General features: G+C 40.0%; 1 protein-coding gene across 1 annotated transcript; it reads left to right on the plus strand.

Moving 5' to 3' along the window:
• Window positions 1–219: 219 nt before the first annotated feature.
• On the plus strand, window positions 220–7,002 carry LOC134540054 (uncharacterized). Its single transcript, XM_063382506.1, has 3 exons — window positions 220–299; window positions 3,064–3,299; window positions 4,624–7,002. Exons 1-3 carry the CDS (start codon window positions 291–293, stop codon window positions 5,504–5,506), a joined length of 1,128 nt encoding a protein of 375 aa, XP_063238576.1. The 5' UTR covers window positions 220–290; the 3' UTR covers window positions 5,507–7,002.
• Window positions 7,003–14,944: the final 7,942 nt, after the last annotated feature.

A 14,944-nucleotide genomic window follows, 5' to 3' on the forward strand; every position in this document is an offset into this window, starting at 1 on the left:
GCCCTGCTGTCATTAAACTCAGTTCAGGGGTTTCCTACTCGGATTCGATTGTCTTCGAAAGCGATTGGCAAATTTCAGGTCACGCCGAGGCTGATAATCTCTCGTCCAAGGACAGAGATGATTCCCGCGGCGAAGAGAACTAGTGCAGTTATCTCTCACCCTAACTCCCCACGCCACCCACCAATACAAAGACAAATGATCCACCACGCACGCGTTATCTTGACCGCTATAAATACCGTCGCCACACTGGAGCTTGTCACATCTCGCCAGCCGACTTCAACCAGAGCAACATGACTCCGGTAGGTGTCTGCATCACACAGTGGTAAAAATTTGCTGTTTCAACTTACCAAGAACACTGGTCACAAATTATCCAGTGATCTGAGTAAATTTACTACTATCATCGTAAATTTACCGACACTGACTTCGCTTACTTTGAACTTGGTATAGAAGCAAAAAATTTCAAATTAACCTTTGTTTTTAAAAACAAAATTTTACCGCGATGAAGTTAATAAACGGTGTAGTTTCTACGAAGCTTCTGTTATCTAAAATAACGAAGAACTGTTCGTTTATTGCCGTTAAATTCCTCGTTGGGAAGTCCGTAAATTTGTTGTAAATTCTAACAGAGCAGTCGGTTTTATTTTCATTTGAGACATACTCGTAATTTCATAAACGGATTAGTAATGTTACGAGAATCAGTGGTGTATAACTCGTTGATGTATACCTCGGAGCCGTACCAGTGTAAATCCAAATTAGACAAATTTTGGATCCATTGTAGTTACGTATTTTAAAAGTTAGTTTTCTACCGAACTATTACAACGCAACTGTACCAAACAATTTTCCTAAACATTTCGTTGTACCAGACGAACATTTTTTATTAGTGGCTATTGAAATTAATTTCCTTGATTTTTGACCACATGTAAAATATGAGCGTTAATAGATAAAATAGTTCAACTTTGAAAAGAAAATTTATAATAATTTTAACTTAGAAGCCTTTAGTTCTGAGGAAATAATTTTTACATCAATTATGTTAATATAGTATTTTCATCTTAGCATAAGAGTAAAATAATATCTATTACTAGACATAATTATTTACTATTTCTATGGTTAGACGTCTGAAGGAAAAACTTTTAAGCTGTGGTGTATTTAATAAATTATAATATTAAAATTATACGAAACGTATGAACATAATATATGAATAACGCCAGGAAAATAAGGTTTAGGTACGGGCCTTTTATTGGTCTGCATGTGGCACTGAACCAACAAACTATGTGGTTGGTACATGACGAATTACTACTGCTGTTGCTGTCCTATTGCACAACCTAAAATACTCCGTTGATTGGGCTTAGCTGGATTAGTGGTACTTAAGACAAACAGTCGTTGCGACATTTCTAACCGTGATCAGTACTTGTAGGAATGTCTGATCTTTGACCTATATTGCATTTTATTGCATTCTTCATCGGGCTTCGGGGAGTTACGAATGGTGATAAGACGTTTAATTCTAGAAATTTCAATCTGAATTTCCATCTGTGAGAGGTCATGACTCCTGCGGGATAAGGTGCCTGCAGCCAGAGGTGTCGGGGCAGTTGCCGGCTCTAGTATCCGAGCCAGAATCCAACAGGGTCACGTAACGGGTGCCTCTCCGAATCACTATCTCCTCGTGACACCAAGAGTGTTGAACAAAGCGAGCTCTTCCCGGAAGTCCTCGTCCCTCGACATCCTCAGGTGTGTGGAAAGAGGCATCAGGTGAGGCGGAAAAGCCCTATGTGCAGGCAACGGCAGAAGTTTCTAATATTATCCTGGGGGATCAGCACTGTCGGGAACTCATGCCGTCGGGTCCATAAAGGCTTTGGCTCACTGTGTAGAACCAATGGTGTAACGGGAAAGACTAGTCTAGGTGTGGCTTTTGCTGTGGAAACGGAAGCAACCAGACTGTACGCTTTTAGCTCCGAGGGGCTGGCCCTACGTGCCCGAGACATCTCCTGTGTCCTGGACCATTAAAGCTGCCGCGCTATCTCACATGATAATCGACCCTACGAGCTCCACAAGTACATGAAGAATCCAGGCAGTAGTTCAGGGAGACCCTTTTTGATGCTGGGAGTCCCCACTACTAGCCCGGGTCGCACGTTGGGGACTCGAACTACCAGTTGCTGGCTCTGATCGCTTGGAACATGGCCTGAGGTGTATCCTCCCCTCTAATGGCAAACGCAGTTAGGAGTGACCTAGCTCCGGTGCTGGCCTGGACAGCTAGTTGAGGTTGGATGCACCTTTGACAGATCACAGGTTCTCTGGGACACAGGTAAGCCGAATGGTTAAAGGAGGGGTGGTTGGTTCGTTGATGATGAGATTGGTTGCCTCGACCTATCATTGTAGCTCAAATGCTTCCAAGTTTTTATGAAATCACATATGCGACTCACTGACTATTTTAGCTACACAAATTCTTACTTATTTCCGTAAGAGCTAGATAATTGAAATTTTGGCATAATTAAGGGTGTTAACTTGTACTGAACGGAAAAATTTCTAATGGTTAAAAATTTTAATATTCAACCCTTCAAAAACATTTTTTTTTTCAAATGGTGAACAACTTATTATTTAATTGCTGTCCTAATTCTTTGCAGATTTAGGTCGCATAAAAATAATTCGTACCAGTAGTAAAAAATATTGACGTAAACACATTCAGGGTTAATTTTGAGACTACTTTTGACGTATCTCCAGAGTTGGCTTCAGACACAGGCAATTCGGGTAATGCGAGGACCCATTTTATTTTAATTTTCCTTGGTTTTCTAGTTTTCTTAAAAAAAATTAAATTAATAAAAAAATGAACTGTTAAATTGTGACGGGCATGTCTTCCTAAGTTGTTTATAAGAGTTTATATTAAAATTACCAAAAGTATAACTTCGGAACGTCCTTTTCTCAGGGGAGCTTTCCTTCAACCATCGCAGGCCCAAGGTAAGGGCCCTCTTAGGTAAGATATTCCGGCCAATCAAAAGTAAATGGGCAAGGGACCTGCAAAGTTTTGAACAAGTTCCAGTCTGTGTATTCACTGGCGTTCTTTCCTTCCCACAGTTGGCACTGCTGGTCCTGGTCGGCGCGGCGGTCGCCGGGGGCGCCCCGGGCTCCGTCTCTGCTCCCGTCGGCGGACCTGGTTTGCTCGGGATCTTGGGCCGGCTGCCCGGAGCCGAGGTCAATCCATGGATTTCCGCGGCTAACTCAAGCGCCGGAGAGCGCGTCTCATCAGGCCCCCAGGTGCTCAACCCGAAAAAAGGCAGCGTCAACAACGGAAAAGGCAGTTCCGCTTACGAGTGAGTATATCATGGAGGTTTTTGTCTACGGAATTGGGTGTCTGTTCTGAAGTTGAGGTTAAATAGTTATCAAATATGCAAATTTCAAAAGTAAAAAAATTACTTTACGTTGAACATTTCGCACTGGCATTAAATTTTTTTTATGAGAGAATTTAATATTCAAAGTAGGAACAGTGATGTTGAAGTATAAAATAATAATCTATATGGCATTTACGAATAAGTTTGCTTTCAAAACTTTAAATTTACTTTTCTTGCTAACTAAAAATAAAAATTTCAATAAGCTGATACCTTTTTATAATATGTGTAGTTGGAAAAATCACTAAAAATACCGTAATAATATATTTTATCACCTCTTTTTTGCATAAGTAGAGTGTGTTTAAATAATTTATTATTCATTTGCATTACCGCAACATATATTTTACTTCTAAAAAAGCCATAGAATTTTTAAATTTTGGTGTTGAAGTGCTATGATTCTTAAAACCTTTTTGGGTTCTGGGTTTATACCGTGTCGTTTGAATCACGATATACCTTGAAACTACTGCAAAAAATGATGCAGAAATGTCAGACATAACTTTACACGTGCCCTAAAACCCATGAAAATGGAAAATGTGTTAGTTACCCTGGCTACGAAATACTACAATATTGATATAATATCTACATAATTAAGAAAAGTTATTAGGTTAATATTGTTATAAAACAGAAATAACAGAAATTTAGACATCACACCGCCAAGCACCACATAACACAGAAATGTAGCAATATTCACCTCGAAAAAATAATTTTAGCCATTAAAATATAAAATTCAGTTAATAAACAATGGTTTGATTTTCATTTCAAAAACCCGAAAACTTATGTAATTAGTAAAAACAATTTCGTAGTTTCTATCTGTGATTTTTTTTAAGTAAATAAAATAATTTTTTAGTAGATTCTATATAGCCATGGGTAAAAACACGCAGATAAACATCACAATCAAATGTACATAAGTGTAATGATTTTAGTCTTTCAACATTGCATACTGATTCCTTTAATTTGCAGTTATTTGTTAAAACTACCCTCATCAGTTAAAGTTTCATAAATATTTTAAGTGTGAACACAAATTGAAGATCAGCATAATTGTCCGAGATAGGTACTGATTATTTTGTGTGTTTTAATGTTTAACGACGATGAAGATTAAATACACAATTTTAAATGTAGATATATCTTTTTTGTAACACCATTATATCTTGGATCTATTTAAAGCACTGGCAAAAGCTGTAGTCGGTGCTAACTCGATACACGAAGGGCACTCGTGTGTTCACGAAGGAGTTTTTTGTCTGCGCCGTAGATACGCGACCGCCAGCGGCATCAGAACGGGTGAGATCGGAGTCCGGAAGCAAGCTGGCGTACCCGGAGCCGTAGCCGAAGTGGGTCACGGTTCCTACACCTACACCGTCGACGAGAACGGCTTCCAACCGCAGGGCGCCCAAGAGCCCACCCGGCCATCCATCCCGGAGGCCATCCTCAGGTCCCCGAAGCAGAATGCCACTGAGGTCTCGGCGGCCGCGCGCTACCAAGGAGTCGGCACTTCCAGAGCCACATATGGTGCGTCCAGGGCCGGTTTCCCCGGCGGATATGGTGCGTCCGAAGGCGGTATTTTAGGCGGATATGGTGGGCCCGGAGGCGGTTTCCCCGGCGGATACGGTGGGTCCGGAGGCGGTATTTTCGGCGGATATGGTGTGTCCGAAGGTGGTATTTTCGGCGGATATGGTGGGCCCGGAGGCGGTTTCCCCGGCGGATACGGTGGGTCAGGAGGCGGTTTCGGAGGCGAATATGGTGCGTCCGAAGGCGGTATTTTCGGCGGATATGGTGGGCCCAGAGGCGGTTTCCCCGGCGGATACGGTGGGTCCGGAGGTGGTTTCGGAGGCGTATATGGTGCGTCCGAAGGCGGTATTTTCGGCGGATATGGTGGGCCCAGAGGCGGTTCCCCCGGCGGATACGGTGGGTCAGGAGGCGGTTTCGGAGGCGTATATGGTGCGTCCGAAGGCGGTATTTTCGGCGGATATGGTGGGCCCGGAGGCGGTTCCCCCGGCGGATACGGTGGGTCAGGAGACGGTTTCGGAGGCGTATATGGTGCGTCCGAAGGCGGTATTTTCGGCGGATATGGTGGGCCCGGAGGCGGCTTCCCCGGTGGATATAGTGCGTCCGGAGCCGGTTTACCCGGAGCTTAAGGCGATCCGCTGCTTTCCTTCAAGCGGCCCGGCTTCAGCGCCAAGACCAGCTAATCTCGTACCCCTAACCTGGCAAATAAAGAAACCGACACCACATATGAAGTTGTTGTTTTTCGCAAATTAAAAGCTCAGTATTTTTTCTCTTTTCTCGCTGTCAATCGTCTCATTTATAACCTCTTTGTATGCTACACCCACATGTTCAGTGACGCGATGTCTGTCTGGTACGGCGATGGGTACAACACATTTATTGTATTCTCACCCCGAAATTTGAACTGTCGCATAATACTAGCGTGATTTCGAGAAAGTTCAGGTTTTTTTTATTTTCTGCTTATCCTTTTTACTAGATAACTTCTATATATATATATATATATATATATATATATATATGTGTGTGTGTGTGTGTGTATATATATATCAACTGGTAGATAAGGACAGAGATTGTTCTCATCCTGTACTCCACTCAGCTAAAACTTTCCTGGCACCTCTGCACAGACTTTGCTTGAGCGCGCGATGCTTCAGTATTTTAGTTCTGGTTGGTCGGGACGTGACAGTGTCGTTTGGAATCAAATCTCGGGCGGATAAAATTATTTCAGTAGCCTTCAATGACGAATGAAACGATCACGTTTCAACTAGTTACTATTATGTGGGTCACAATCCGTGAATTCACTGTAAGTGACCCTGATGTCCCAAAAGTCATTAGTAACGCTGTTTATTTGTACATGTAGTTTTTCTTAATTTTAAACAACAATTCCGTTGATCAAAGCATCGTATGGGAAAACTACATCTTACTAACATGTTATAATTGTATGTTACATGATATATTCGTTAGGATATTTTTTGTTGTTTTTCAAAGGTTTGGTATATTATGTTTTCCTTTTATGGAAATTAAGATAAACCATGGTCAGCGGTCTCTAAACCAGCATCAGAAAACTTCGCATACTTCTTGCCTGGTGTAAGGCTCATTACTGTATTTCGCTCTGGATCTGAAAATAAACAATAAACGTTTCTGTGTAAAAAAAATTGCATTACAAAATTGCCGTTAAATACCTGAAAAATTCGTAGAGAAAACGCATACATCAATAATTCAACCATTTCCTTAGTTTACATGTTATAAGAGTCTGAATATTCAAAGGCTTATTCGTAATGCAAAAATAGAACGGGATTAAAATCATGAAGTGCTTTGCCATTGTTTATTGAATTCCTCTTATAAATAATTCTACGGAAAATTCAAGATGATTATAACATCCAACAGAATGAATGATACTAATAAAAACTAATATTGTAAATAGCCTGTAGCAATCGAAGTCTGAATGGTTTCTGTGTTGTGTTACACAGATTTACAGTTATCTTTCATGTTTCATTGAACTAAATGTCTATTTCTTAGAATGTTTATATATTCAATTTAATTGTATATTATTATTGTCATTTTACTTATATTATAAATGTTATTGTACTATGTGTGAAATGAAATAAATATATTTACAATTTATGCTAAATATGAATTGGAATGTTATTTATGTCAATACCAAGAAAATATAACAAATCTGAATTCAGTGAGCTAAAACATTTTCCTTAATTTGTTTAATACACTTAAGCAGTGCAAGTGACTGTATAAGCTTATTATTGAATGGTAATAAAAGACTTAAAAAAGAAACATAAATTATTTAATCATCTGCAGTCAGGCTGCTACAACATATTATAAATTAAATTGCTCCTCGATAAACGGCTACGTTTGAAGAACAAAGGAATACGTTTCCGTTCTTTTTGAAACGAATGGTTCCGCTTTACACAGCAAGAAATCACTCTTAACATTGTGGTTGCTGATGACGTAGGTTACTCAGGCACTTTAATTACACACAGAGAAAAATACTTACACAGTATCTGATAAATGCCCAACCCTGTAATTTTACTTCCTAAGAATATTCTGTCTTACAAATTAATGTTTTTCAAACAATATTTATTCATTCCGTCGAGTTATTTAAAGTTGTAAAACGAGTTAACTATCTAGACAGAAATAAATTATATTATTTGTCTCTAAAGTTTAGTTAATACAAAATTCGTGACTGAAACCTATTGTCTCGTAGAATTACCTTGCAATTATCAATATTTTAATCTGCTAAGGAATCTTATACGTCTTGAGTAAGCTTGGAGTTAATCAAGACATAGTGCCGCATGTATGTGGTTAAGTGTCTACACATCTACAAAAAAGATTGTGTACATTTAAAAAAATCCTTTGTGTGTCAGGAGCCAAAAAATAAATTTTGTAATACTACAAGAAGGATATTGTATATTTGTGCAATATGTTTATTGTTGCATATATAAAAAAAATTATTTCGAGGTAGTACTCAGTAGAATAAACCGATGTAATTTGGTGATATTTCACAACTATTGATAATTGGCCGTAATCTATGTTGAAAAATAATATGTTTATCAACAGTAAATCTCAATATACACTTTCGTTCGTACATTAAACCTGATAGAAAATTGATACTCTAAAACAATGAATTTGTAAATAAATTTTTATATTTACTTTTTTTATGTAATTTAGTGATACATATTGTATTTGGGGATATTATAGTCGAGGTAATTTGGTGACAAAATTTATTTTAGAAGTATAATTCTCTGAAGTAGCAAAATCATATTTATGTTACATAATATACACACAGTAACACATAAACTTCCAACTATATGTTGTTATGACATTAAAAAATATATATATAAATTTTTATAAGCTCACTATTAAATTGACATGTATAAAGCATACATGTGAAAACACAATCCAGGATTTAAATAATTAACATTAATAATTGAACATAATTACTAAAAACATTGTTATATTAATTATAAAATTCAACCCCCCCCCCCCCCCCCCCGCCCGTAAAAGGTCATAATTATCGTCGTTGTATCAAAATGTTTATGTAGAAAGCAAATGTAAAGAATCTTTTTTACAGAAAAGTTTTAACCCAAATTTCTACATTATTTAATGGGCACAGTTGTCACACATATAATAGGTTGTGTCATCAAGTTAAGTTTGACACATCTAGTGGTATGGTACTAAACAAGGTAGTTTAACTATTTATATATTTAATGTTTTACCCTTGCGATTCTATGTTGAAAACATACCAAGCTAATTAACCTTTCGAAATTTTTAACATGATTAACAACATTAAGATTTTTAAACTCAGAAAACTTTTTTTTTTTGTTAATTCCTTAACATAGTTGCATATTTAGAATTTATACTGAGTAAAAATTTTTGAAAAATATTTATTTTATGTTATATTTATTTCAGTTAAATTTCAGGTGCGTGTTAGGGATACACCTAGATGCGTCTCAGTCCGAAGCCTATACGCGTAGTGATGTTGGATATTAGCCATGCAGGGAGAGGGTCGCATTCATCGAGTGGTCTGTGCTGGGATTGGCCGGCCAAGTCTTCGATTAGCGCCTAGACTAACACTCATATATTAAGAAAAATGCTTAGTTTGAGATAAGTAAAACCATGAATGGACACAGGTAAAACCCTGGGCACAGACATGCGGGATGTGGGGGAACATGCAGGAGTATGCAGGAGACAGAGGATAGTCTGGACGTATAGTTGGACAGAGTAGGAAAGAGTCTGCCGTGCGGGGTTTTGGGAGCTTGGACTTGTGGTCGTGAAAATTTTACCAGGGACAGCTGGCTCCCCTGGTGACGAATGGCTGCACTGGCCACTCACTCCTCTGCCACTCAGCACTCCAGCGGTGGGCGTGGCGGAGCGCCCTCGAAAGGAGACGGAATCTTCTCGAACTCCCGAACGAGAAAGGCGCTTTTCTCATGGATGAACCCCGCATTACTTATCTTTCTTTCATTCCCTACTTTTCTCACCGCGAAAAGCGACGGGATCACGTCTGTGGTCATCACAGCGCACCGGGCATGCATATGAAGCGGGCCCAGTAAGAGGAGGGAGGGGGTAGCTTTCGAACTGGATCGTTACCTCAACTCGCCGTCTCTGGCCTTCTACTCAAATGTCATTCCCCCCATCCATACTAGCGGGTGACGGCGCGATTTACTCACTGCCAAATCGGCGCAGCGACCTTCTTTTCTTCCGCGCGGACACTTTGTTCGTGTCATCCTGGAATTCTTCGTCGGCGTCACGTAGTCAGAGGTCACTACGGACGGCCACATGTGACTAACGACAGTTAAGGGAAGTTGGGGAAGGAATTAAACCTATTGTAGGGATCCTTCCCTGAATCCGTCTGGAATGGCTTCCGTAGTCCTAGGATACTCTTAAATAGGAACCAGGATGGCTTGACGAGGATACACACCTTCGTTACTCCTGAATAAGTCAGATGTTACACATTTACACTATCTCTCTCATTGTGTCATTTAAGAACTATATCTAGGGGGTGTGTATTTTTCGCGAAAAAAAAATTAATAAAAATTTGTTGTCTCATTACACTGCAACTATGTATGTCTGTGCTAGCATGAAGTTATATCTCCACGGCAATTGCCACATTACACAAATTCTTTCGTACACTCACGAACCATGCCTTCGTGTAACTTGAAGATATTTTTTTAATTAAAAATACAAGTATTAATAGCGCAACATAAAGACAATCAGAGTAGTATATAATAGTTCCTCCGGCGCCTGGCTTCTGGCTGTGAAGCCGAGAGCCGGTCTGCCATCTTGGATTTTGACGCCACGGCGGCCATTTTTGACTCAAAAATTCCTCAAAAATGACTCAAAATGACTCAAAAATTCCCGTTTTGAGGAAAAATTTCCCGTTTTATTCCTTAAAAATCCCAGCAGCTAGAAATGTCCATATGTAGGCTTAAGCATCCATGTCTACAGCCTTTGATAAGCCTCTGACGTCATCATGGATTATGACGTTACCGCTGCAATTATAATAGTTCCTCCGGTGCCTGGCGCCGGCGAGTGGAGCCAGAGCCGGGGTCCGCCATCTCGGATTGTGACGTCACTGTGGCCATCTTGGATGGTTGTGACCTTCACCTTTGACCTAGACCTTGACCCCGGCGCCCATTTTGGATCCGCCATCTTGGATCCGCCATTTTGTATGACTTCATAGTGTTTTCTCGAACATTACGGCATTGTGTGTTCCGCCATGTTGGTTGATGACGTCACCGTTGCAATTTCCGTTACACCCGCAATCTTTAAAATCTTTATTTATTATCCGATTTTAATGAAAAAAAAATTAAAAATTATAAAAAAATTTAATTAATAAAATTTGAGTAAAAAATAATAAAAAAAACATATATTTACGACACGGAGATCGAAGTCCTCGGTTCGAACCCGACGAGTGCAAAAAAAAATTTAAAATGGTGACAGGCTCCTTCCTCAATGGTGGCTGCAGGCAGACTGACTCCCACCACTTTTTTTCAAAGCATATATATCGTCACCTAGTATGACGTCATGTCCGCCATCTTGTCTTCGTTGCTGGAAGCCATCATAATTGTATCGTCGGCGAGAGTGCGCTGATGATATATTATTTTAATTCTTACCCGCTAGAGTGCAGTAATTAATTATTGCTGTGAGAACCGCCATCTTAAAATTTAGGTGCCATCTTGGAAATCCGTAATTATTTAGCTAGAAATTCAGGAAAAGTTCCAATATTCAATAAATAAATCACTCATTATTTACATATTGATTCGATCGATTCCCGTCCTCGGTTCGATACCCGATCGATGCAATAATTTTTAATTTTATGTAAAAAATAATAATTTCAATCAACCATGTTCAACATTCGTAAAGAGACTCTAAATCCTCTACTACAATCATCCTATCAGACATCAACACCACCATATTGGAAATTCGTAATTTTAATGCTAGAGATTCGGGAAAAAGTTCAAAATTCATTAAATAAATTTGTAATCTATATAATGATTGATTATATCGACTAAGGTCCTTGGTTCGATCCCTGGCCGATACAAAATAACTTTAATATTTTAAAAAAGTACCACAAAAGTGTAAGGTTCGAGAAAATAAAAACACCACAAAATCTATTAAAAAATTTTAATACATTAATTCTACACTACTACAAGTACAAAAAAAATACACAGACAAATTACTAAAGTTTTGTGGATTCCTTGATTCAAACAGTCTTCCTGTTGTATGGACCAAGTCTGTTACATGTTCGTAAATGTCTATTCAGTTTATCAGGTCGACATATTGGTACACCACAATTTTCACACAAAGACGAATTATCGACTTCATTAAAAGGACAGTGATAAATTTCGTGTCGTTGTGCACTTTGAATATTTGCCAATGTTTTGTTACAAAATATACAGCTTGATTCCGATGAATGTACAGCCAGTCTATCACAATTCCTGGTGCCGTTTTAATCTTCCATATTGTACAAACTTGCCTAAACACCTGTTGCACTGATATTTAATGCGTTCAGAGTAATTACTACAATTGTGTATTACATAATCTTGTAATTTCAAGTTTTTGATGTTCTCACAGTACGTGCAGTCGGATGATGGAACACCGCTGGATGCTCCTTCCTTCATCAATGACATTGGAACTGTTGACAACCATTGTAACACTGCTGACATGTTAACTTCTGAAGCCGTTGAGGTCTGCTCTGCAGAATATGTTGCACGCGTCGAAATCTCCTGCTGTGCTGAAAGAGCAGGTGTAGCTGTAGACATCGTTGTCATCGTGCTCTGCACTGATGATGGTAGACGTTCGATCCAGGTTGGTCTAGATAGTGGTAATGATGCCATCGAGTTATCAAGAATAGCTAGATACCGGTCTATTATGTTATACAAGTCTAACTATCCGATCCGTTCATCACCACAGTCAGATACGGACTGAAGTTCATATCACCAGGGTCTCACTTATATAGTCTCATCAGCTGGTGCAACACATGAGTCAAATCAATAACCATGTTTATTATACTCGCACTTAACTTTCTCGGAGAATTTTTTATAATGATGATGTAAGGTATCGAGAAGTGAAATTAGTTTATTACATTTTATACACTGAAACATTATTATTTGAGCATTATTCTGACAGCTGCTTCTTTCATGTCGGTGCGCATTTGTAGGTTTAGTAAAAGATGCGCCACAATATTTGCATTGATGCGCTGTACGCTCTTCATTAATTGAAGTCTGGAATGCAGATGATGAAACTTCAGCTGATGGTGGTATCACATCTAGTGAAATCTCCTCCAATGTTGACGTCGTCGACGTTGCCAACGGGATCTGCACCTTCTCCGTCGTAGCTGTCGTAAAGGTTCCCGTAGACGATGGTAAACAGTCTATTCCGGTCGACATAACTAAACCTCACGAAACTACCTGAAGAGAGCAGGTCCGTACTGCACCGTGGTCACAGGTGAACTGCGGGTCCAGTCGTCTGAACCTCGCTTATATACCCGCGGTCTACTGGTATACTACATGAGTCAAAATATTGTCTGTATTTAAAATCATTTTTTATTAGGTACCTAAAAATTATAGAAATAAAAACACACACAAGTTTTACACATTTATTTATAAAACATACACAAATACACATTATGTTAAGGAATCAAGCATTTTAACAAGCAAAGTCTTTAATGACGCACGCACTGTAACATCGACTCCGGTTCCAACTGGTTCGCAGGCCACGGGATCAGGAACACAGGTTTCCAGCTGGTCAACTTCTGCGACGTCGACAACTCCGACAAGACATGATCGATGACGTCTGTGACCACGTCTACGCCTGGGCTTTGGCTCAGTGCCAGTTGGTACAGATTCACTGCCTGAACTGTGACGACGAGACGCACACCGTTTGGATGTCTGCGTAGAAGCATCACAGGTCGCAACAGGTTGCAACACGTACATGTTTGGTGTTGCACATGCAGACGAGGCGACTACCTCAGCGATGCTAGCAGGAAGGATTGTGTGTGGTCTCATGTGATAGATGGCACAGTTTCCAGGTTCGCAACAATCTACCAGCTGCTGGGTCGGTTCGTAGGACACAGGAAAGTGCGCAAACCGCCCATGCTGAGCGCCTCCATCACAGGTTTCTGTATATGTACGTATATACCCGGAATCCTAGTAGTGTACTCGATAATGCTGAAGCTAGGTCTTGCGCTCATGTACACGTTAGCAGGATGAAATGTAAACATCTTCTTGCAGGTCGAACGACAACTGAAGGCACGTACGTATGTATGCCATTTATATATGCAGGCTCCTACTAACATTGTGTGTGCCATTTCTGCATTAACTGCGAGTTTGTAGAGGCAAAGAAATGTTCAAACTTGTCAAGTGGCTGCACGCCGTATATTGCACTAAGCTTGCGCAGGGAAGGATAGCCGTAGTCGGTCTGTAGGTCAACAACTTCAACAGGTGCATCACACAACTTGCTCAGCCATTTCTTCTGTTCAGGTCCGGCGACGTATATTATTTCGTTTTCAACTAGTAAATCTGAAATAGGGTTTTTCACTTGGTGGTACGGAATTTTTCCTTCGTCCCACTCTAGCCCGTGATAATATTTTCATAGCCATTCATTCGACTCCTGCATTGAGCTGTCTTCCGGTCTGAAGCCCGACGATGATGTATCTTGTTTTTTCCGTAGCGAAGCTGGACTTTACTATCCAATTGATACGCTGACTATGAGGCAAGCCAGGATAAGTTTCCAGGCTCCAGGATCGGAATGGCACATCGAAGTTCTTGCCATTTTCTATGTTCTTCAACATCTTTACTCGTTCAACGGTGCTCACTTGGATGTGGGGCAGCATCCTTTCGATAGACTGTAGTGTTAGCGAGACATCTTGAGGGATTTCTGCAGCGGCGACAATTGCATTAATGTGTGTGTTGGCTAGAAGCAGTACGAGCTCTTGTTTCGAATTAATGATTATATGCTTGTAGTCCTCAGCGAAACCAAGAAGCATGGACAGAAGAACACAAATTCGAACTTCCCTTCGGCATAAACCGGAAGCTTATATTCATTCTCGAGAGCCCAACCGGCCATCTTTGCAGCAGACAGTTCATTTGGCGTGAGCGAAAGGTAATTTTTCATAGCAGATGTTATGCCTACATCTCTCGTCTGGTCTACCTCGACACCATTGAGTACATATGTAATGCGCTCGATTAGGTGAAGAATACCATTGCAGGATATTGACGTCGTTGTCGGGTGCGTACCATCCGATTTTGTCAGCGTGTCTCTGTAAAAATATCTTGGTGCTGTACAGCAATGCGTACTTTCGATGGTAGTGCGTACGGTCCGAGCAGGAAAGGCTGGTACTCGTGCAATTACATTTTCATAATGCTGTCATCAAAAATGACCGGATCTTTCACGTTGAGGATTTCGTCTTCCATATTTATTCGGCACTTGTCCAATACTAAGAAGATACTTTATGTTGTCAGGTGTTAAGGCACCGATGTCTGGTAGAGAACTGTTCTTATTCACGACAATACGATTTCTTTTATAATTGTTCGGTGTTACGAACTTTATGCCCA

Source organism: Bacillus rossius, chromosome 16 (assembly GCF_032445375.1).
Source record: "Bacillus rossius redtenbacheri isolate Brsri chromosome 16, Brsri_v3, whole genome shotgun sequence".
Taxonomy (NCBI): Eukaryota; Metazoa; Arthropoda; class Insecta; order Phasmatodea; family Bacillidae; genus Bacillus; species Bacillus rossius.